Genomic DNA, 23,562 nt, shown 5'->3' on the forward strand with positions numbered 1-23,562 from the left:
GAAGCCTTAATATTTCTAAGATAAAACTATTCAAATTAACACATTGTTGATCACGTGGTACTTCTTCAAATGTTGAAAGTGATGCAAAGCTCAAATCCCCTCCCTTGTAATTTAAAAAAAATAACACTTCACGAAATGCTATTCTAGACGTTAGCAATAATTATTCACAAAAAAAAACAGAAGAGTAAAGAAAATGAAAAAAAGAATAAATATATTTAATTTTACTTTAGGAAGAAGAAAAAAATAAAGAAAATGAGAATGAGAGGGGGTTTCAATTTAGGGACCCCTATAAATGAGAGCATATCCAACAGAGTTGTTATACTTTAATCTTTAGCCGAGAACTCCCTATTTAAATTTGATGTCTCTACATTTAGAGAGGAGGAGAGAGAAATTGAGGGTTCTCCATTTCTTCTCCTTAAGAAATAATAAAACATTAAAGATTTGCTAAAGTAAAGAATATTGCCCAAAGAAACTATTTTTAAATAATTTGTTATAATAGTTTTCTAGCTATTTTAGCTCAAATTTGGTTAAAATTTGGAGACTCTCCCAGGAGATGCTCTTGCAAAGGCTGAGAGGAACACACTCAGCGCCCGAAGCCATAATCAGAAATCAGATGCCAGCCTCCTCCAAAGCCAAGAGCCTGAGCTCTCTGGTTCGCTCAGCCATCAAATCCAAAGCCTCCTCCATATCTCTAGCCTCACCCGCCGACGACGCAACTCTCAAGCATTTCGCCTCCTCCCTCGACTCCTCCCCTCCCTCCAAACCAAAGTCCAAGAAGTCCATCAAGTCCAACAAGCCACTCTCCGAACCCACCGCTCCTTCTGCGGTCGCCAGCTTGAACTTGGACCCGGCCTCGGCTTCAGGTATGGCATTAACTCTTTGTTTGGTTCATTAGAAAGAGTGGGAAAAGTAAAGAAATGGGAAATAAAGTTCGGGGTCTTATGCACTTTATTGTATGAAGAACTCACCCAAACAAAGTAAGGGTAAAGGTCAAGTTCGTTAGTCTCAGTAGAATTTAAGTAATGCATCATTTGTTGATGTTTTTATTTTAGATTTCATGTTTGATTGCAGAAGATTTGACGAACGAGCTGCCTGGGGGGATATTTTCGATATTGTCTGGTATGTGTTTGTTACTTTTATTGTGAGAATCAAAATAGTGAATCATTTCATTTTGTTCTTGGTTGCTAAGGGAACGTAGGAAATTATGAGACTCTGGAGTCTGGACATTGATCAGCATATTCCCAATATTACACTAGCTTGCTGAGCTTAAGATTTTTGTAGCGTTGTTTTTTTCCCTTTTAAGGAAGTGAGAAACTTTCTGAAGTCAGTACTTTGATTTATGTATTGATACAATGCTTTAGTTGAATTTTAATACTGTGTAGAGAGTTTCCTGATAACTTGAACTTTGATAGTAAGAGGGAAATTCCAATTTATCAGATAGTATTCTTTTGATTGGTTAGCATTTAATAATTTCCTTCAGGTTTAGGGTTTTGTCACCTCCTTGTAATAACTAATCTCTACTCTATAATGGTGTGACCATTTTTGTGCATATACTGAGGAGTGCACATTAGCTTATGTGTCATGACCTTTTTATTTTTCTCCCTAAGTAGTTTGGTTTTCTTGTTGATGGATCGTTGTAGCTGTGTATTCCTTACTCCTTTCAGGTGGTAGTTCTAGTAATTCTCCTGATGTTGAGGGAACTAAAGATGAGAAATCTATGGAAAATGCATTGGACTTACCATGGTTTCCTGACATGTCTCATAGTGTGCTATCAATGCGTCGCAAAGAAATAACTCGTGAAAGGAAGCAAAAGTGGATTTTCAAAAGTTCTCAGGTAAACCGTTTTGGTCGGTTAGTTAACATGTGTGCCGACAGGCTAGGGACACACACCACTATTCAGGTGTTTGATAAATTGGGACGAGAAAGTGGTGTGAAAGAATATAATGCATTGATAAAAATATGCATAGAGAGGGCTAGGAGTAGTGCCGACGAAGATGTTGGATTAGAACAGATTCACATGGCTTTTCAAATTTTTAAATCCATGAAGGAACAAGGTTTTCTGCTGGAAGAAGAAACATATGGTCAATTTCTTGCATATCTAGTTGACATGGGCATGACAGAAGAATTTCAATTTTTCTGTGGAGTTATCAAAGCTGAAAACCCTAGTTCAGTTGCAAGACTAGGATACTATGAGATGCTGTTATGGATTAGAGTCGATGATGAAGAAAAAATTCAAGAGCTCTGTAATTACATCGTAAGTGATGATGGAGGAACGATGTCCGTTTTACAAGGTAAGTTTCTCCACTTCCAGGCTAGCGATTATTTTGAGCTCAGTTCAATTATTTCTAATTGTCTGAATATCTTAACTTTTTCTGAGACATTATAGTTCTTAGTGGGTAATGTATTGTTGCAGTTCTCTTTGTTGTCAAATCTGGGAAAATTGGTCTGTGTTTTCGAACAACCTTGTGAAATAATATGGCTGCCTATGTGTTGGAGACTTAATGGTGCATGGTTAATTATATGTGAGGAATTCACCTCTGGAGGACTTGGAATAAATCTCTTTTGTAATTTTTGACCAGATTCTTGAATAAGGGGGTCGCTTACTGATTAAAGAGAATATAACATGAAATTAAAATCTCAGATGTAACATTCTTTAAAATTCCAAGGAAGGACTTTAAAAGCGTTAATTGGGGTGAATGATGTTATCGGTTTTGCAACTGATTAGTTGTAAATAATAAAAATATTTATAAAATGTGTCTAGAATGGATTTATAGTGCACATATTAATTAGGACATTATGAAATTGGATGCTGGGATTTTTCTGCACACTAGGACATTTTTGTGACCAAGACACTGTCCTTGGACTTGGCATCAGTGAAAACCTTACTGGATTCAACTGATGTTGCAGAGAATTATCTGTTAGCACTTTGTGAAAATGACCGGAAGGAGGAGATTTTGCAGCTGTTGGAAATTATGGACATAACCCAAATCTCATCATTGGATTGTGTGGCTAGTATCTTTACATGCTTGGGAAGGCTACTACTGGAGTCCTATGCGGAGAAGTTCCTTCTGTCATTTAAAGCCTGTGGTATGTTCATGATAATTATAATTTCCTGACTGGTGGACTCTGGTATTTGCATTGGAATTTAAAATCCTATCATAATTGAAATACAAGTAGTAACTAATTTTACTTTGGGAAAAAAAAAGGGATAGTGTACCATTGGTTCCATAGTATTCATGCACTGAAATACTTACAGACTTGATTTTAATTTTGTTGCTAAATTGCAGACCATGCAGCAGAGAACATTACAAACTTCATCGGTAGTTATGTTGTCGGCATTCCAAATTTAGCGGTGAGGAACTTCTCATGAATACTGCTGGTAATTTCCTCAAGTCCACAATTATAAGAAGCACTTTTGCTTCTATGTAAAAGTTGTGCACTTTTTTAAAAGAAAATATATGGTAGTTAATTTTTTTCTTAATTTTTGTATATTGCCATTAGTTTTTGGGCTCTAGTGGTCATGATGTTGATGCTAGAAGTTTTATTAGTTACAAGTTTTTGAGGTCTAAGCCTTTTTGGACTCGAGAACTAAAAATACAATCATCCCAAGACATATGATATTCAATTGTGCACACAGTCAATCCCGCAAAGGAACAATCTGTTGATGATACTTGAGAAAATAGAGGGGAAGGAGGCTTAGAGCTTCTGATGATGAAGGTGGTCTTTTGGGTTGGAACTGCTCCAGAAAGGAAAACGATTTGGGTTTTGGCTGGGGGTTTTTTTATTTATGGTTTTTCTTTCTCGTGAGGGGAATCAGATTTCATTCTTTTATTGTAGGGCATCTGACATTCTTGTTCTTCAAGGAAACCCTGGTGGGTTTTTTTTTTTCTTTAGGAAATCAGATGGTGGAAATTATACCTGCAGCTGTTTTATTTTTCTTTCAAAAATTGCAGGCCAAACAAAGTGAGCCTGGGATTCTAAAAACTTTTCAAAAGCAATGGCCAAAATTCACCGTCTGGATATAGGGCTTTTGAAAGATTTAGAAACCTGTTTACAAGTTATAATTGTTTATGGTGGTGGGCTATAGTGTTTAAAAGCTGGTGATTCGAAGGCTTTGGATTGGAAAGGAGTTTTATGTTCTGCAGATCAAGTTATGGTTTAAAAGACAAAGAAAAAAAAGGGTAAATAGAAAAATAAGATAAAAAGATGGAGTTCTGCAAAGAGGAGAAGAAAATAAGAAAACAGGTTGCTGGAAATTCTGGGTGGTAGCTTGTGTTAGGATTTGAGCTGTTTTGAAGATCTTCTCGGGGGCTAGAGGTTGTAGGACAAGCTTGGGTTTAGGTTTTGATTGTCTGAGCCCCGAAAATGATTGGATCTGCAAAGAGGTAAGGTAAGATATCGAGAGAACTTGAGGTTGCTCTGTGCAATGAACAATAGCCCCTGTACAGTTTACAGGAAAGAGAAGTGGAGAAAAAGAAACACAGTAGGCAACCATGCCTTCAATTATTAAGTGTCATAGTTGTATATAACAAATTCTAACAGTCAATAGGATTAGATAGGAGTGTATTGACTTCTGAAGTTACCATTTTTGTAATTTCTCACAAACAAAAAGTTACTGTTTTTGTAGTAGGACTGGGGCAATGAACTGCTGAAGAAAAAAGCCCACATAATATTTCATTACGCAAGCTAGACTTCTTAATTAAAAGACCTTTTGCTCTTAGTTATGACCCATACTGAACAGCGACAGATAGAAAAATGCCAACATATTATTAGTTTTCCTACTTCTACTTGGATTAGTTTTCCTATTATTAGTTTTCCTGATTCTTAAAGATTCCTTCTTGTTAAAGGATCTCTTATTAGTTAATTTGCTTTCCTATTTCTTAAAGTTTACTTTTCCTTTTCCTAGACTAAAAAGGGTTTTGCCTCTATAAATAGAGTTGTTTGTAATCTTTTAAGGCAGACTTGATTAATGATAAATTTCCTTACTTTAAACTCTCTGATTCCTTCCCTTTCCCTTCGTCTCTTCGATCTCTAATTCTTCTCCTCGATCCATTATTTCTTCTCTGTCCTTTTGCTTAAGTGTTTACTCTAAACCTACGGGCTGTTCTACATCACTCACAAACAAAAAGTTACTGTTTTTGTAGTAGGACTGGGGCAATGAACTGCTGAAGTAAAAAGCCCACATAATATTTCGTTACGCAAGCTAGACTTCTTAATTAAAAGACCTTTTGCTCATAGTTATGACCCATACTGAACAGCGACAGATAGAAAAATGCCAAATATAATGTAAGATAAATATCCATGTCCGAACAAATTATCACTGACACTTGTTTGTTGATTAAAATGTCGTCCTTGAAGTTGTAGCTCTTGTAGATCTAGCCTCTGGTTTTGGAAAAGCATATTATTTTTCTAACCGATCAAGGGCCATTGCTTTAGTGTGAACTCTTTTTTGGAGTACTGATTCTCAGTTATAATTAAATAAAAATCAGCTTCTGGCAGCTTCTATCTTGTCTTTTATAACTGCTTTAGAAACTTCAACTGCGATAAAAAGAGTACAGAGTGACTAGATCCTTGTTTTGCACTTTCTGTTTATTCGGAAATAACTTTCTATTTAGTGCTCGATGCTTCTTATGACAGTGTTGTATTTACACTAATTATTGGGTGTTGAAGGTTGAGGATGTCATTTCAAACTTTAAAAACTGGCACACGAAACTGGAGGTGACCCCTTCATCTGCTGGCTATGAGAAGCTTATCATGTACTGTTGTGAATCACTTAAGGTATGCTTGATCTGTTGAACAATAGATTGAGCTCCAACATTGGTCTTTCCATATTTTCTTATATGCTAGTTTGCTTCATGAAGTTGTCTTGTGTGTTTCTTAAAACCCCTTAATGGTTTGGAGATTGCTTCAAGATTGGTTATTTGTTCATCTATTCTATACAGGTGCATGCGGCTCTTGAAATGGTTGAGGAGATGTGTGAACTGGGTTTGACCGTTTCGATAGGGGCACTACACTCCATTTTACGTGCTAGTGATGAGAGCTGTGATTTTAATCTGGTGTGCTGCACTATTCTATATATATATATATATATATTTTTTTCTCCACTTGTATTGTATGACTTTAATTGTTTCTCTTCATACCTTTTCGATAGAGGCACTACATTCCATTTTACATTCTAGAGACGGGAGCTGTGATATTAATCTGTGTGCTGCGCTATTCTATAAAAATATATATATATATATATATTATCAGTTATTCTCTCATCCGGATGTCTGTATGTTATTATTGTGTGAATGCCATTGTAAACAGGGTGGAAAGCAGGGAGGGGTAGTAAAAAATACATGGTGTCCACACGATAATAATGTCCGGATGTCCGCATAGGAGAATTTCTGTATATATATATATATTTATTCTTCACTTATATTGTATAACTTTGGCTATTTCTCTTATCTTTCAATGTGACGAGACTTGCTACAAATCGTAACAGTTTTAAGTAGAACAACACAAGGTGGGTGCTGTATATACAACACATAGGGACTAGTGTAGAAGGCTGAATAATTTTGTGTCCAGTCAAGCCTTTGAAACATTTTTGACATTTTTACGGAGGATAACCAGAATCAAAGTGGTTGACTAGGGGACTTGTTAAAGTCATAACATGGACTATTGCTAAATCACAATATGGCTAATCTCCGAGTGAAAATTTTGATTTTAACATAAAGAAAATGGAAGATCTTCAGTTTCGATGGGTTATTCATATATACAAAAGGAAAAAAAAAAAAGAAGAAGAATAACAAAGAAGATTGAAAACATAATGTCAATGGTTGAATAACCCATCGAAACTGAAGATCTTCCATTTATGTTGCTTTTGTTTACCCACTGCTTGTTTTTTCCTGTCTTTGGTGGTTTCCCATCTTTTTTTATCTCCAGGTTGAGTCCTGAGTGAAATTCGAATGTTATCTTTTTTGTTCTGCATTACTAATCATCAAGGTTTAAACTTCTTTGTCATTGATTATGCATGAGTGCTCTGATATGGGTTTGACTACCGTACCTTCAGGTTCGCCAAATGTATTCAATGATTTGTCGGTACAAATTAAAGCCAAATGGTGAAACTTTCAGGTGTATGATAACTTTGTGCGTGAAAATGAAAGATGTAAGTTTTTATTTGGTTCCTCCATGAGTTTCCGATTTTGCACACTTGCATTATTTATTTATTTTCGTTTTCTGTTGTTTTCTGCCAAATATTTATATTTTGACAATATCATAACATGGAAGTTGAACCACAACTATCAGCCATACCACAATTTGATCTCATTATGTTTCTTTTATATTGCAGTATGGAGGTGCGTATGACATGCTGAGTGATTTGGAGAAAATGAATTTAACTCCTACTGCTAGCATGTACAATGCTATAATGGTGGGATTTTTCCGGGAGGTAACCCTCTTTGATCTATGAGATCCTTTTTATGCCCCTTTGTGTGGACTCTTTCTTTCTTCCAGCTTTGTAAAACTAAGTGGGCTTCTTGTGCCCATATATTGTTCCTTGTCTGCATTTTATGATGTTTCCTAGTTGTCTATGGTGTTGGACAATGACTATGATTTTTAACATGAATTAGCGATTGTTTAAGCTTTCATTAGTGGTGAGTTCTGTTTCTTGTTTTCCATCAATTTGTGGCCGACACTTTTTTTTTCCTTGTACTCTGCAGAAGAACATTTATGGTGGGTTGAGGGTTTTCAAACAAATGAAAGAAGCAGATGTACAACCAGATTCCCAGACTTTCAGCTATCTAATTAGTAACTGCGACTCTGAAGAGGATATCAACAAGGTAACCTGAAGTTTTTTGTTCTGGCCAAGGTTCCATGTCTTACTTTCTGTTGCCATATGATATTCAATCTGGGTATTTGTGAGGTGTCGTTTGTTTGACCAGAATGCTTGTACATAAATAGGAATCACTCCTTTTCCCGATTGTCCCAGACATACAGCGAGAAATAGAGAGATAATTTAAGTCCTTTTTTTAATAGACACCTCTAAATTTGCATTCCATGCAATAGGAATATCACCATCGTTCCTGTAATTCTATTCCACCTGTTTAAAGGAATTGATTCCAGTCAACGACGGTCAAATTCTTTAGTTTTGTTTCCTTTGCTAGCCAGCCAAACATCACATCGTGATCGCATGCGAAACCATTCCTGATTTGAATTCTGGCCAAACAAGTGAGGCCTGATTGTCCAATTTACTAATATTTTATGATTGTTATTTCAAAAGATGCTGATCTGGTTATCTACTTGTAGTATTATGAAGAAATGAAGCGTTCTGGAATTCAAGTTACCAAGCAAATTTTCATGGCACTTGTAAATGCATACGCAACTTGTGGACAGTTTGAAAAGGCAAAACAGGTATCTATGCATGTGGCAACTTCTTTGTACCGAGTCTCTTATGATCCAAGGAGAAGATTTTATGTTATCTTGAATGTAGCTTTAGAACTTTGGGACAATAACAGAATATGATTGCAGAACTTGTGTTCTAGTTTATCATTGAATATAACTTCAGTTTGTTTTAATCTTTTATGTTTGGTAGTCGTCTACTATCATATTGATACTTTCCTCACGTACTGATGTGATTACTATTTAAATAAGAAGGGACTAAGTCTTTGTTTTTTTTTTTGGGAAAATATGAATAACCATAAACATTGGGAGTTTGCAGCCAGTTCCTAAACGTTTTAAAAAACTGTTGTCATTATTGTTGTTCCTATTAGTGCCTAATTCATTTTCCTGCCATATTGTGATCATATGGACAAAATTTGCCTGGTATTCTAGTTTTTAGCATTCTTCTTACTAATAATTAACTGTTTACTATTTAGGAGCTGTTTTTGGCGCTTCAACTCCCTCTATTTTTTGTTCATTAGGAAGGGGTGCGTGATGACTTTTCGGAGTGCTAATAACAATTCCCTAATATTTTCTGTTGTACCAGAATTATGACTTTATGAGTCTACAGTAGAAGTTCTAGGTTTCTATATACTGTAATAATTTCTTTCAATTATGTACAAGCTTTCCAAGCTATATGCTTGCTTATGAATATGAATGGTTTCTAGTGATCTTATTGATACTTGTTGAATGGTAGGTAGTCTTAGATAAAGGGATTCCAGTAAAGTGCTTGAATGAAATTAAAAGCGTGCTTGTCCAATCCCTTGCATCACATGGGCAATTGTGTGACGCGTTCAGTATATATGAAGAGATGAAGCAAGCTGGATGCAGTTTAGAGCCGAAAGCTGTTATAAGTCTTATTGTGAGTTCTTAAATTAATGCTTGAATTCTTTGTCTTGTCTGAACATCTAACATTTTCTTAATTACCTCTTAGGAGCACCTCCAATCTGATGAAGAATTAAGCAGATTACTCCCTCTTCTTGACGAATTAGATGATCCAGACTATTGGTTTGAGGGTTGCCTGAGAACGATCTTATATTGTGTTCGGTACAAGCACTTAAGGTCTGTTCATATAACAGTTATGAATACCTTGGGTATTCTAAGCCTTGCTTTCAATTTTTAATCTTGGGCCATTACCAATTGCTTTTGGTTTGGATGCTCCAACTTTAATAATTTCCTTCATCTGATTATTTTGACAACTCCTAGTTGCTCATGTCTCTCTCCTTTTGATTTAGACCTGCGCTCAATTTACTCAAGCAACTCAGGGATAAAATCTGTACTGACGAATTAGCTCTAGAAGTAATTTTTAATCAGGTTTGTTCTTGTTCTCTCACAATAGATGTGTGAATGAACATCTTATTTTGGTAGCAGCAATTCATTGTTATTTGGTTAAATTGTATCTTCCTGGTAATTTGGTTTAACTCTTTCAGACTCTGTTTTCCTTTCTGATCTATGAATATATTGCCTGTTTTCCTTTCTGTAATTTGTATGTCTCGTACAAGACTCCCTTGCGACTCCCTTGCGGTATGTTGTATCAACTGACTGTATTTTGTTGCTTTGCTGTGACAAATTGTAGGTGTTTGCCCTAATTGCAGAATCAGAGTCTACACATTTGCAGTTGGGCTTGGATTTGCTTCATGCCATCAAGAATGAGCTTGGCCTCACCCCTTCACGAAAATCTCTTGATTTTCTTCTCCACGCTTGTGCTAATGCCAAAGATCTGAGAAATTCCAAACTGATTTGGAAAGAATATGAAGCTGCTGGCCTGCCTTACAACACTTTAAGTTTCATAAGGTGAATAATCCTGCTGCTAGTGGAAATGTTTCAATTTTTGGTTTTAGCTTTTTACAAATAAGCCCATTCTAACATGTCATTTAAAAAAAAAAAAAAAAAACCATTCAAGTCCAATACTTTCGAAAAACTCCATGTTGTACTTTCAAATGAAAAAATTGTATCAACTAAGAACCAATTACAAAATGACAAGTGGCTAATTGAGGGCTTCCATATAGACTCTCTTAAGGGTTTTTGTATAAAATGTCATGTTATAATGGGCCTATTTGTCTCTCTTGCTTGAAAACCTTGTTTCCTTGGATTGGAAATGATTTTGTTGACCTTTGGGTTTCAATATCGGAATTCTTGCAGGATGTATCAAGCCCTTTTGGCTGCAGGGGACCACAAGGCTTCCAAAATTTTGCTTAGTAAAATTCCTAAAGATGATCCCCATGTTCGAACTATCATTAAAGCGTGTAAAACCATTTACTCAGGGTAAGAAGTACAAGAAATAAACAAGATGAATGCATCCTTCAAATTAATGCATTGAATTTGATAAGCAACTTTTTTTTTTGGCTCCCTGAGAAATGAAACCATGAGCCTTGTACTGGGATAAGTCCCATATATCCAATGTGTACGGAATGCTGGTTCTATATGCTCAATTCACATCGTTTGGAGCAAGTTGTACGGTCTGGGTTTGTTTTTTTTCTTTTTTTTGTTCGTTGCATTGTGGTTCCTTAAACATGAAAGACATTGCGGTTTTATTTTTGGTTTGCAAGACAGGTTCTAAGAGACGATACTGAGGTTTGAATCGGAGGCTGGACCTGTGGAACTGATGAGTTTAACTATCGAAGTGTATGCCTTCTTTAAAGAATGGCGGATGCATACATCTCACAGGATTTTAATCTTCCAGGTTAACTTTGTTAAAGTGGATAGGAGAATGTTCTGTATAGAATTTCACCTCTATGAGTAGGTAAATTTGCACTATAACTACCCAAGGTTTTAACAGATTCGTTTTCTTTGGAATCACAGGAAGATCTGAACCCATAATCACTAGATGTCAAGCTCACGGGCAAATTGATTGAATATATTTCGTTGTTCAATAATACTAGACACACCAACTCGTCTCTTTTCCGCACTCTTACAACAAGTTGGAAGAGAGCCATTTGCCAAAACCAAATGTACATTTAGAAGCTTGTTCTTTTTTCATGGCGCACTCTCCATTGGAACGAAAGACCCTCATGAAAAGCAAAATATCCTATCCACCATTGTCACATTGCTAAATTAGCTTTTTCAAAAAGACAAAGCAACCAGTATAGCTTGCCTGCAGCGTGCCTTGGCCTGCTCAATTCTCTCATTCAAAGTCTCTTCCTTCACTGCAGCCTTTATCATAACCATGTCCATTTCTATCAACTTCAACACCCTAAACAACTCGGTCACCATTCTGTCTTCCACTTTGCCTTCGTCTCTCAACACCTCTGCTTCCTCTCTTGCTCTCTCAGCCACAATCTCTGCAACTTTCACCAACAAGTCAGCGGAACCAAATTCTTTTCCCATTAAGCTCTCCAACTTCTCCAAGAAGTCAGCTATCACATACCCTATTGGTTTCTCTAGCTTTATCTCTTTGGTTCTCTTCCAACCAATCTCAAAGTTGGGCGGCTCAGGCTTTACAAGGCCAGTTTCTGACCTCCTCCTGTCCCGGGTGATTTCCGATTTTCTGCGCTTTTCGATCGGAAATGTCTCTGCACTGGTGGTGGTTTCAGAGTCCGGACTCGGAAAATCTGTTTGAGTAGAGTTTAGAGGAGTGCATGTGGTGAGGGACAAGTGTTTTCTGTGTGGTCTATGGGTGGAAAGCTGAGGTGGGTTTGTGGTGGTTTGGGTTGGGAGGAGATGGTTTAGTGGGTGAGAGTTTGGAGTTGAGAGGAATTGTGGGAATATGGAAGCCATGCCTGCAGCTGGGAAGTGGAAGCCAAACTGAGAGAAAGAAGATAAGGCTATTTGTCCCTGTTAGGATGCGAGTCAGGCGTTTTGCCGAGCATTAACCCGATTAATCACGGGTCCCACTTTATTATCTAGCATTTCATCAGATTTTTATTTTTAATTGACATTGTGCATTGAAAACTTCCCCTTTTTGTTTATTTTTTGGTCAGAGAACTTCCCCTTTTTGTAAACTCTCAAATTCCTCTCTCTGTGAAAGTTGCAGACCTCACACTCAAGGAAAAAATGCAAAGCAAAAATCGAGCTCTCAAAACCTTCTCTCTTACTCCATAGAAGTCTCAGACCTCACTCAAGATATGAAAAATGCAGAGAGAAAACCTCTCAAAATTTTCCCAAGCAGCCCTCATATACCAAAACAAGTCTGCTCTAAATTTCCCCAGCTGACAGCCACTCATTGTCTTCATAATAAGACAAAAAAATCATCATGACAGAAAACCTACAGCTGATAACATGTGAGAAAATAATGAGCTAGCAGCACACATGTTACTAGTTGTATATGTTGACTAGCCATAACTTAATGCGCTCTAATGTATGCAATGCATGATTTACTTTCGAACATCTTGATTGCATCGTGCCACTGTTGATGTCTTCAACAGTAATCATCTTCAACTAGACTAACCTAGTCTAATTAACCTTGAGCTTGATGAATTTACATGAGCAGTTACAAAGTTGTCAAGGGAAGCTAAAAACCTTAGCTAAACATAACCTAACAAAAACACAGCTTAAAATTGTTTTTAGCTTTTAGTTTGCACCACCCTCCTATTAAGAGTGTTTATCTACATTAAAAAGTTAAGGAACCTAGCCTGAAGTTATAAGGAGCTGGGCTACTCCCTCCATTACCAATTGATTTTGGAGTGGAACCTCAACTCCACTACCCTTTATTCCTCATCTTCTCATATATTTTTCCGCTATCTCTAACAAAAATGAAAACAGACTTGGTTACCTTCAACTTCAAATAACCATTCATTTTACGGTCAAGCCATTTCCTTTAGGCACCAAGGTTAGATCCTATATATCTATACTGTATTGTTTTTGTTTTTGTTTTTTTATACGAGAAAAATTGACATTGTAGAAAAATCCATATACGTATAGCATGTTTTAATGGTTATAAATACAAAAATATGCTAGATACTCGTTTACTTATATAGGGTTGTTTGGATTTGCAGTGTTTAAGTTTGAAGCAGGAGAACAAGACTTGGCTTTCGTAACCAAGGAAGATTTGGGCAGTTGTGACATTGCAGATCCCCTGCATGTATTCGAGAAACCAACAACAATTAAATTTCTTGGAGCCGATACGTTTTATGTCACCTCCACTTTGGCAGGGCACTGCTCCAAAGGGCAAAAGATGACTTTTGACATCTCACCCTCTTCAACCTTTTCAACCAGTCCAAGTCCAAATGCTGACCAAGAGTCCCAGCTCCCTCTCAACTTTGTTACTCAGATCTCTGGGATTGGCTTCTAGTTCGTTTCTCCTAGGGCTTTGCCCTAAATACTAATTTGATAATTCAATTTAGATATTATATTTGTCAAATTAATTTTTCGTTTCAAGTTTTCTGATGTAACCAACTATTTCATTTCATCCTCATGAGAGGATGAATTACCTCTAAAAAGGATAAGAAAAGCTTCGTTTTATATGTAAATTGTTATGAAATTCACTTACGGAGTAAAATATTTGTGTTTCAAAAAGAGGGAGAGTCATTCAAACCTTACGACATCAAAATTTCATCGCCAAAATAAAGAGGGCCGAGTCATTGTATACGTAGTTGGCTCATCGATATTATTTAAGATAACCACATTGTGTGTGTGTGTGTGAGAGAAATTTTCCTTCCCCTTAGTTTAGATTATCACTTGTACTCAAAAAAGGATAACCACATTGTCAACTATTTTTGATAAATTCAGTCATACTCCTTTTTTTCACAGTAAAAAGACATGTCTATATGACTTTCGAGGAAGGCATATATGACCGTTTTAAATGCCTAAAACCAACACTGATTAATATATGAGATTTTAGAACACATACTCAAATTGAGTTTAAGGTGAACTAATAGACAAGTCCCTTAACACATATGGCTACTTTTTGTCCTTTATCACAGTGCTCATGGTAGATGCTTGTAAAGTAACATATGCCGGGGAGTTCAAATTGATATATACGTCGTCCATACCACACACACGGTAGGGATTGGTCACATTACAATGCTCGAAATCTTCTGTTTTGGGGAGAAGCATTTTTCATGTACTTCCTCATAAAATCATTTAAAAACATTAAAAAGTGATTATATATGGAGAATTGATTCTCCATAATAGTGTTTTTTGACCTATCCAGAATCACTCTCAAAGGAGCCCTAGAAATAATGGTATAGATATTTTTAAACTAGTGGTTTTAGCTTTTAGGTTTCTAACGGACCACTCGAGATGACATAATTATTAAAATGACAACAAATAAAAAATTAAATGTGTTCCTTGTTTCTCCTACCTTTTTTTTTTTTTCTCTTCTCAACCCTCCCGAAAGGATAGAGCCAAATTATTTGAGATGGATTGAAACGACCTGACCCAAATTCCAAATTGAAAATCGGGCCGAATCCTGTTTAAAATTGACACTTGGTAACCGTGGGTCGTAAAAGGACCAAAATACCCTGCTAAACAATAACATAAACCCGAGCCCTAACTCGTGGTGCGCTTTGATAATCGTAGGTGCCTACGCATTTTATCGAGGATCAAGCCACACGTAGTTCTTTCCTTTGTTCTGATCTGTAATTGGTTTGTTTATCTCAGAATCTTGGTTTATTTATCCGTGAATCGGTTTATTTATCATTAAACTCGCTCTAGGGCTGACATTTCTGGAGTAACCGGGACTCTGTTTTACGATCCGTCAAATACTATACGATCCTGGAATTACCTAGATCAACATAGTTGAAATTGACTGCGATCCAACGGTTCAAATGTATCGAATCCGGAAATCACACACTAGGCGAGATCCGTTCGGGGTTCAAACGTTATCCGAATTAAGATCCGCAAAATCCTATGCGCTCGTGGAGACTAGGAGATTATTCTAGGACTGACTGTGGTCCCCACCCTGCTTCTCACGCGCCGCCCACGCGCCGGCAGCGCGTGGTGCCTAAAGCGATAATGCTTCGTCGGAAAAACTCCGAATCACGGCTCAAGACTCCTATCCTAGGTATAACACCCCATTTGTAGCCACTTTTGTTCTTGGACCTACCCCAAAATCTGGCCGAAAGTGGCCGGAACAGTGACCTGAAAACCTGCTGAAACCTAGCTCGTAAATCGAGCTATCAACGCTGGAAATTTCTGAAATCCTATCTAACCAGCAGCTAGAGCATGAAAAATAGCTAGAAATTCATACATCACTCGTCCGATTTGGTGGCCGGACGACGGAGAACGAAAGCTTGGAATTTCACAAAATCGCCCAAAGACCGCCTGTTTCGCGGCTGTTTCCGGCGACTATGGCCGCGGATCGAGGCGGTTAACGGCTGGGGTTGGAAGAGGGAAGTTTTCTGGTTCGTTTGGCACTGGTCTTGCCTGAATCGGAGGTCGGAGCTGAGAGAAAACAGCTCCCAAAGTCGGCTGGTCCTCCCTCGAAAACCATAAAATCTGGGTTTATATAAACTGAAGATTGAAATATTTACGGTTATGCCACTGAACTTCTTTTGATCGTAACTCCTTCGTTACAACTCCGATTTTAGTCCACTACGTGTCTACGGACGCAACGGTACAACTGAAATCCCCAAATTCCTTCCCAATCAAAAAGTCAACTTTTAAACTAATAAAATATTCTAAGTAAATTTAGGTTTTAGCCATAAAAAAGAAATTGATTGATATATTTTCTTTTAAAATATTTGATATCACAATAAAAATATGTCATTTACGTAGCACAAATTGCCTTCATCTCTATATTTGACATTCTACGCGAACGGGGCGGAGCCAGAATTTTTAACATGAGGACCAAAACATAGGGCGCAAGTTTGGAGAAAAAAGAAAAATAATTGAACCTTAATAATATACAAAACAAAAACCAAATGATGAAAAGAAAATTGTGTACCCATTTGTTGGGATTTTAAATGTTCTTTAAAAACTAATGTCTCAACAATAGTTTAGAGTAATGACAAATGAACATTAAAAGAAAAAATTATAGTAGAAAATGAAGGCAAAAAATTATGCTAATGGACATGGACGGACCCAGGATTTCAAAATAGCATGAGTTAAGTTTACCTTATATATAAACCTATTGAAAACTCAATGGTACGGGTACATTTCATTGATAACAAAAAAATACATGAGAGACATAATGAGTCTTACCCCTCAAATAACACTTATATAAGTTGCACCATTCAAGTCTTCACATCATTAAAATCACTAATTATTGATTCATTATCTATATTATCAACAAATTCTCTTTCAATATGAAGTAGCATACAATTAGCAAGAAACTCATCACCTATCTTATTCCAAAGTCGATTTTTAATAAGTCTCATACATGAAAATGCTCATTCTGTTCTTGTTGTAGACACAGGAAGAGTTAGAACTAAACGAATCAATCTATCAATCAAGTAGTATGTTTCTGCTAATTTTGTTCTTTTTATTTAGAGTGGTGATTTCCCCATTCCAATTTTATCCACTTACACTCTATTTTATAACTAAAAAATGAGTGTAAGTGGATAAAATTAGAGTGGGGAAATCATTATCCTTTATTTATTTGTTGGTCAGCCTAGTCCTAATGGGATTAGTTAATAATATTTTATTTAGGTGGTTAGCCTAGTCCTAATGGGATTAATTAATAATATTTTATTTAGGTGACCTAGTCTAGAATATTAATTTAGTCTATAAAAAAACAAGTTGCCTGGGCTTTAGCCCAGGTTAGCATGTTAGTAGGTACGTGCCTGCTAATGGAAGAAGCTTTGACAATGGAAGTGTTGGAATTGGCAGAGTAATTATAAAGAATATTTGTTTGCCTTGAGAAGGAAATAGGGTTTGTACCAAGTTTATTGTTGAAAAGTTGTATGCTGAGACAATGAGCTATCTCTCTTTTTTATATGATGTTTTCCCTAGCTCGAGAGTCCACAATCAATTAGGGCATGGCATTTATGAGGATCAAATCTAATAGCATAACATAAATTATCCAATTAACTTGCCTTCACTGGCAAGAAAGAAAGAGATTTATAATTAATTTCCTTAGCAATTATCAATTTACTAGGTAATCACTTTTTTTAGCCACGCAAATTGGCCTAAGAGCACTTCCACATCATTGTGCCATGGCAAAGGGCAAGGACAAGTAAGGGCAAACACTATTCACATGAATAGTATTGCCCTAGCAATTTTTTGATGCATTCCCACCTAGGGCAACGACTATTTACATGAGATATGAGAAGAGAAATTTGTATGGATTTTGGTGTGGGAAGTGAAGAACATGGCTAGGTATTTATAGAAATTTTGTTGTTGAATTTTTTGTTATTTTTCTTTGAATTTTTATGGTATTTAAATTGGCCGCTGACGTCAGCTTGCCCATGCAAGTCTTATTTTTAGGCTTGCCTAATTTCGTGGGCTCACTTCTTGCCATGGTAACTTTTTCTTTATGTGGGTTGTTTTTAGAGGCTAGGCCCCTTTTGCTAGGCCACGTATTGGCCAATTCGCTTTTTTTCTATCGAGATGGGTGAAAAACCAGGCCCAAACACATACTCCTATAAGAGTTCCTTCTTTGGGTCTACTTGCTTGCATGATATGTTATGGTCCTTCTTTGAATTGTCTAAGATTGTTTTTCAATGCATTTTCCTTCTTGTTTGCTCTTCAGCTGTTTTATGTCAAGTTTTGGTCTCATTGTGCGTTGTTCTTATTTCTTCTACAATTCTTGCTCTGCTATATTTCTTTCTTGCACATTTCATATTCTTATCAATTGCACTTATTTCAGAGTTGCCTTTTGTTGCTCATCTTTCTAGGTCTTTTTGTTTTGTACTTCTTGTTGTTGCTTCTGTTGTGTTGGGCAGTTTAAAGTTATTGACGCTTTGTTTTGTATGGCAGTTTGTGCCATTATCCCTTGTGGTTTCTTTTGCACCAGCAGCTGGTTGTTCTTGAAAACTTTTGATTGCTTATACTTCAACAAGTTTTTGATTTCTACTATATTAAGGGGGAGACAAGTTTCGGTTTTTATATTTCATTTCCGTTTGTCTTCCCGTGGGATCACATCACTGATCAAGAAAATTGTTTGTTCCCAGAAAGATGTAGTGATATAGAAAGAGGATATACAAGCTTTTGCTGCTAGCAACATCAGGACTGGACACATGAAATTGCAAACAATGAGATTTTCCAATCTGCTTGTTGCCTGTCATACAATTCTTCAATCAAACCATGCCCAACTCCCTACCCTTGACACATGATCCACCTTGTGTTGACATTTCACACAGGCAAGAAATCCCATAAACGATGAGCAAATTTTCAACAAAATGAAAGTGTTTTATTGGGTACAAAAGGGAAAAAAAAAACAACTACTCTACAACAATTTGCCTAAAGTGGCTCAACAAAAAAACAGAGATGGCACCTGAAAATAGATTCTACCAATTTGTCAATCTTTGCTCAACAACTTCTTCCCAGTTTTGTAAGTAAGATAAGCATCAATGGTGGCGCACTCAATCTGCTCCGGCGTAAGCGACTCCTCAGCCCAGCTCGTCCATATCACATCCTGCGGCCTCTGCTCAACCCCAACCTTCAAAACCTCCCTTGCCAGATCCCTCGGGCCACACGCGAAAAGCCGCGGCTTTCGAAGCACATTGGCAGCCAGCTCAGTCAGCTCCACCACATTCCTAATATCAATCCCAAAATTCTCCCTCAACTTCACCAGATCCTCCTTGATCTGGATCCCGACAAATATCACATCCTTCATGATGAGAAATTTCTTGAGAGACTGGCAAACCGGGCCAGACTTGTGATCCAATCTAATGAGGACGCAGCCAATGCAGGAGAAGAGCTTGATGAGGACGACTCGAGCTTCGATTTTTCCAGTGCCTGCGTCGACGAAAGTCCATTCTGTATCGAACCCAACAACCATGTCTTTGATATCGCGGATGTTTTGGGTTATGAGGTAGAGGCAGAGGTGGATCGAGCCGTGATCGGAGACGATCTCGGTGACCACTTTCGTGCCATCAAACATTACGTTGTGGAAGCCTCGCAGTGGGTCTCCAGGTTTGGAAGATGTTTCCATCTTGTTGTTTGAAGAAAGTTACAGAGTGGAGATTTGGAGCCCTGATGATGATAACAGAATTTCAAAATCTGGGGAAAGGCTTATTTGCCCAACCAGGCTTTTTGCAGTAAAACCCTTTATGTTTTATCTATTAAGAATATTTTCCAATTACAACCTGTATTTTTAGGTCCTGTTTTTTTACTTTTATTTTTTATTTTTTTATTGGAAAAGCATTAAGTTTACTTTTGGTCCTGTAGTTTGTGCGTCACTTCGGTTCCATAGATCCAATTTTGTTAGTTTTATCCTTGTAGTCTCAATTCAGAGCAGCTCAAGGACATGTTCCAATTTCTGTCAAATTCTCCAAATTATGTTAAGTTTCGATAACGTGCCCCTCATGTGGAGAGGTATTTCAATTCACTCGAGCCATCTAACGGTAAAAAGAAAAGGATAATTGACAAAATTGAAAACTACAAGGACATAAATTAACAAAATTAAAACTATAGGGACCAAAGTGGTAAAACCGGAAAGCTATAGGCAACAAAACTAGATTCAAGAGCTATTGGTATACAGAAAAGCTAGATTCACCAAATCTGTATATCAAAGTTGTTCATCTAATAATGTGACAGATGTGATGATGGAATAAAAGCAGTTGAACTACAAAACCCTCACTAATTTTCAGCCTTGTGTATGGGATATCTGTTGACATGCATCCTAGTGCATGCAAGTAGTGAGGAATGCACTCTTGTTCTTCATTGTTTATTTGTAATTCTGGACTTGAACTTACAAAGATGAGAAATAAAAAATCTGCAGGCTTCAGGGATGGAAAACATTTTGACCAATTGGGAAAGAAACAGGAAGGTACTAACATGAAAAGCAACCCCAATTGCATGCCCCATGATTCTGACGAAGTGCTGATGGGGCATGACAGCAATAATCCCTGTTGTGAAGGCTATTGCAGTGAATTGCAGAGAGAAATATGTAAGAGCAGCAGCACTTGTGAAATAGTAAACATAGGAGGACTTGTTGCTGTTAACAGCTCCCCAGAACAGAAGGCAAGCTGCAATTATTGAGAAAGTCATGGCAATGGTGTCTGTGATGATGAACAGTTTGAGATACTTGCTTGATTCCAGAAGAGACACCCCTTCGTCTGGACCAATATTGTTGTTGTAGCCTCCGGGCATTGTGAAGGCCGCTGTAAATGTCACAGTTGTGATAAGTGTTGCAACCATCAAAAGGGTCTGCCCCATTTGTTTGTTAGTTTGCACTGCATTGGCTTCATCTTGGTCTGCTCTTGAGAGAATCTTGATGCTGTCCAACCAAGAAGGCGGTGTCCGGAGATGTCCCCAAATGCTTGGGACTATATTCTGCAAATAAATTGATTAAGAGAAACAATGTCCATAAGAATCAACGTTGTAGTTTGTTAAGCATCAATACCCCAATTTGGGAGATTGATTACGTATTTAGTTACTGCTCTAGTACTCACTCTGGGAGATGAAATTTCTTTGATTGACCTATCAATGTCAAATGCTGTTTGGCCATATTTGTTCTTGGATCTTGGATTCACTCTTCCGTCCCACTTCAAGTAACTCAGAATCCAGGTTTTTCTTTCAATGGTGGCTAGATGCAAAGGCGTATTTCCGTCAAAATCAGGCTGGTTTATGAGCTCCTCCAGCTCTTCTGTTTCTAGTATATACCTGACCACATTTCCGTGGCCACCAACAATGGCCATATGAAGAGCATTTCGTCCATAAGGGTCAAAAAGTTCTCCCGAATCTGGGCAATGCCGAACAATCTCTCTAATCACACTGGTATGACCTTTGCTGGCTGCAACATGAATTGGTGAGCAACCCTGTTCATTCAAAACATATGCTATCGAAATGTCGAGTTCTAGTAATCGTTGAACTGTTCTATGGTCTCCAAGGGATGCTGCATAGTAAAGAGGAGTCTTGCCTTGGTGGTCAGCTTCTTTGATCAGCTGCGGTTTGAATCTTAGGAGGGCTTCCATGATATCTTACAATCAGACAAAAAATTTAGCTTAAACATTATATATTTGCAGAAGTGAGAAGAAAAAATATAAATTAAAGAGGAACTAGATAGACACATGGAAAAAATATATTTGCAACATGAATTGGTGGCAAATTCAACTGCCAGAGGTGTCTCTTAGTAGTGAAACTCCAATATAGAATTTGCAAGGATATTTATATGATAGTAGTTGCTAAGGGCAACTGCATAATTAAACCACAGCTCAAACACACACACACACACACACACACACATATATACATAGAGCTTCCATTGAGGGATACTCTTGTAGGACTCACTCCGCATTGTATTTCACTAATCGAAACCGTCTATTTTTTAGATAATCATTCAAAGATCATCTCTATAAAAAATCACTTGAATCCGATATCATTTGACCATCCAATTGAGTTATTGAAATTTTAGTACTTTCTTGAAGTATCATGTTCATTGATTTTGCAAGACACAATTGGATGTCAAAACAGTTTCCGATTTGTTTAATTTTATGTAAGGATGATCTATGAATGAAGACTTAAAAAATAGATGATTTGGATCGTTGAAAAATAAATCGTAAAGGACCCTAAAAGATGTCCCTCAAATAAAATTATTTGAAGAATCCCTCAATAGAAAGGGACTATATATATATATATATAGCTGGGCTAAAGTATGACATACCAAAATGCTTCTCAACTACAGCAGCATGCAGGGCTGTTTGACCATCTGAACCACCATGAGCTGATGAAGGACTTGATTGCAAAATTTGATTCAGAATATCTAACAATCCCTCTCTTGCAGCCAGGTACAATGGAGACTCACCTGCCTCATTTTCAAAACAAGCTAATTTGGGGTCAATTTTAAGTAAAAACTCAGCCACTTTGTTGTGACTATTCCTCACAGCTTCGTGTAAAACCGTGTCGTTCCCCCTATTTCTGACTCTCAGAGTGTCAAACATGCTGCTGCTGCTCACGTTCCTGAACTCTACTTGTGACATGGACATGGTTTCTCTGACCAGGTAAGTGACAATCGAGAAGCGGCCAACCCTTGCAGCCACATGTAAAGGGGTATCTCCATCTAAATTTGGATGTGTGAGAAGGGACCTGCGTCTGCTGTAAATCTCAGCTGTAACATTGTTGTGTCCAAATTGGACGGCGATATGGAGGGCAGTGTTTTCCCGGGGTGTAAGTTGATACAGTAGCGTTGGATCATCGTTAAGAAGTTGTTTAAGGAAGCAAACATCCCCTGATTTTGCAGATTTGTAGAGCCTTGGATCCATGGAACTTTTGGAACATCCTGGTATTACATAATTATGGGGTTGCTTTATTCAAGGCCTTGTTATTGTAGTGATTTTGACACAGCGTTTACCTTGGCAGCTGGAAAATTCTAAATTCATACCATCTGGAACAACCAAGACTTTTGTGCACTGACTTCCAAATTCTTGTGGTCCATTTTGGTACATGTGGTGGAATTGAATCTGCCTAAAGTTCAACTCGGTTGGCTGTTCGTCGAAATTGGAACTTGACAATAAAGCCTTCAACAACTGTGTAATTATGACAGTCACGTCTGCTTCAAACAGCAATCTGCTGTGGCTGACTTCATGTCCTTCAACGGAGGTCTTTGAAAAACTAATAAATTTTGGATTATTTTGAACTGCTGTCAAGCATTGCCTGATGAAGTGGGTAAACTTGCGCCTTCTTCCAAGTCTTTCTATTGGCTGAAAAGAAAATAAACATGGAATTTTATGAAAAAATGAAAGAATATCAAACTCTCCCTGAAGATGCAGACTTTTTAGTCCTTGGTTTCAGACTTCTGTTCCTTTTTTACTGTTTCGTTATTTATTTATTTAAAAAATTAATTAATTAATTAATTAATTATTATATTTTTTAAAATATATTTTTTATTTATTTAATTCTCTTCTTGTTGACTGTTGTTTCTGTTGCTTTGAACTTACGACACTGGCTTCTCCATGACTTCGGTCATAGACTCTTTAACGTGTACTCTACTTCATTCGTGGCTCCACTCCAAAACCAATTGATAATGAGAATAACCAAACTCTTTATAAGCCCATACTAGTAACTTTCCAATGTGAGACTTTTTCACTTTCACATCTCACACGCCCCCGCACGTGTGGTAAATATTCAAGTCTAACACATGAATAACACATATTGGGT

At 37.2% G+C, this 23,562-nt stretch overlaps 4 protein-coding genes across 7 annotated transcripts; 1 reads left to right on the forward strand and 3 right to left on the reverse strand.

The window, feature by feature from the left end:
- The first annotated feature begins 449 nt into the window (after positions 1 to 449).
- Positions 450 to 10,872, forward strand: LOC103342497 (Tetratricopeptide repeat (TPR)-like superfamily protein). 4 transcript variants are annotated; one of them, XM_089047954.1, is made up of 16 exons: positions 450 to 863; positions 1,075 to 1,119; positions 1,641 to 2,291; positions 2,908 to 3,087; positions 3,288 to 3,352; positions 5,671 to 5,778; positions 5,943 to 6,056; positions 7,055 to 7,150; positions 7,334 to 7,432; positions 7,704 to 7,823; positions 8,290 to 8,394; positions 9,119 to 9,283; positions 9,356 to 9,483; positions 9,657 to 9,735; positions 9,998 to 10,215; positions 10,564 to 10,872. In XM_089047954.1, the coding sequence occupies exons 1-16, from the start codon at positions 554 to 556 to the stop codon at positions 10,688 to 10,690; spliced, it is 2,610 nt and encodes an 869-aa protein (XP_088904080.1). In that variant the 5' UTR covers positions 450 to 553; the 3' UTR covers positions 10,691 to 10,872. The 4 variants fall into 4 exon arrangements, with proteins under 4 accessions (XP_088904080.1, XP_088904079.1, XP_088904081.1 ...); XM_089047953.1 differs by having other exon boundaries at positions 451 to 863; positions 1,072 to 1,119; XM_089047955.1 differs by having other exon boundaries at positions 451 to 863; positions 1,665 to 2,291.
- Positions 10,873 to 11,257: 385 nt separating this feature from the next.
- Positions 11,258 to 12,269, reverse strand: CRR41 (potassium/sodium hyperpolarization-activated cyclic nucleotide-gated channel protein). The gene has a single exon (XM_008246128.3). It carries the CDS (start codon positions 12,136 to 12,138, stop codon positions 11,485 to 11,487), a length of 654 nt encoding a protein of 217 aa, XP_008244350.2. The 5' UTR covers positions 12,139 to 12,269; the 3' UTR covers positions 11,258 to 11,484.
- Positions 12,270 to 18,615: 6,346 nt separating this feature from the next.
- On the reverse strand, positions 18,616 to 19,512 carry LOC103342498 (protein RISC-INTERACTING CLEARING 3'-5' EXORIBONUCLEASE 1-like). The gene has a single exon (XM_008246130.2). The coding sequence runs from the start codon at positions 19,394 to 19,396 to the stop codon at positions 18,761 to 18,763; it is 636 nt and encodes a 211-aa protein (XP_008244352.2). The 5' UTR covers positions 19,397 to 19,512; the 3' UTR covers positions 18,616 to 18,760.
- Positions 19,513 to 19,831: 319 nt separating this feature from the next.
- LOC103342499 (protein ACCELERATED CELL DEATH 6-like) lies at positions 19,832 to 22,759 on the reverse strand. Its single transcript, XM_008246132.3, has 3 exons — positions 22,070 to 22,759; positions 20,859 to 21,385; positions 19,832 to 20,739 (listed from the first exon to the last, which is right to left on the reverse strand). Exons 1-3 carry the CDS (start codon positions 22,665 to 22,667, stop codon positions 20,125 to 20,127), a joined length of 1,740 nt encoding a protein of 579 aa, XP_008244354.2. The 5' UTR covers positions 22,668 to 22,759; the 3' UTR covers positions 19,832 to 20,124.
- Positions 22,760 to 23,562: the final 803 nt, after the last annotated feature.

Source organism: Prunus mume, linkage group LG3, assembly GCF_029339155.1.
Source record: "Prunus mume cultivar Tortuosa linkage group LG3, ASM2933915v1, whole genome shotgun sequence".
Lineage (NCBI taxonomy): Eukaryota > Viridiplantae > Streptophyta > Magnoliopsida > Rosales > Rosaceae > Prunus > Prunus mume.

Coding starts and splice junctions, on each gene's coding strand:
- LOC103342497 (XM_089047953.1), top strand. CDS start 554: ATGCTCTTGCAAAGGCTGAGAGGAACACACTCAGCGCCCGAAGCCATA. Junction 2,292..2,907: donor AACGATGTCCGTTTTACAAG/GTAAGTTTCTCC, acceptor CTGATGTTGCAG/AGAATTATCTGTTAGCACTT. Junction 9,484..9,656: donor GTTCGGTACAAGCACTTAAG/GTCTGTTCATAT, acceptor CTTTTGATTTAG/ACCTGCGCTCAATTTACTCA.
- LOC103342498 (XM_008246130.2), bottom strand. CDS start 19,396: ATGGAAACATCTTCCAAACCTGGAGACCCACTGCGAGGCTTCCACAAC.
- LOC103342499 (XM_008246132.3), bottom strand. CDS start 22,667: ATGGATCCAAGGCTCTACAAATCTGCAAAATCAGGGGATGTTTGCTTC. Junction 21,386..22,069: donor TGTAGTTGAGAAGCATTTTG/GTATGTCATACT, acceptor TCTGATTGTAAG/ATATCATGGAAGCCCTCCTA. Junction 20,740..20,858: donor AAGAAATTTCATCTCCCAGA/GTGAGTACTAGA, acceptor ATTTATTTGCAG/AATATAGTCCCAAGCATTTG.
- CRR41 (XM_008246128.3), bottom strand. CDS start 12,138: ATGGCTTCCATATTCCCACAATTCCTCTCAACTCCAAACTCTCACCCA.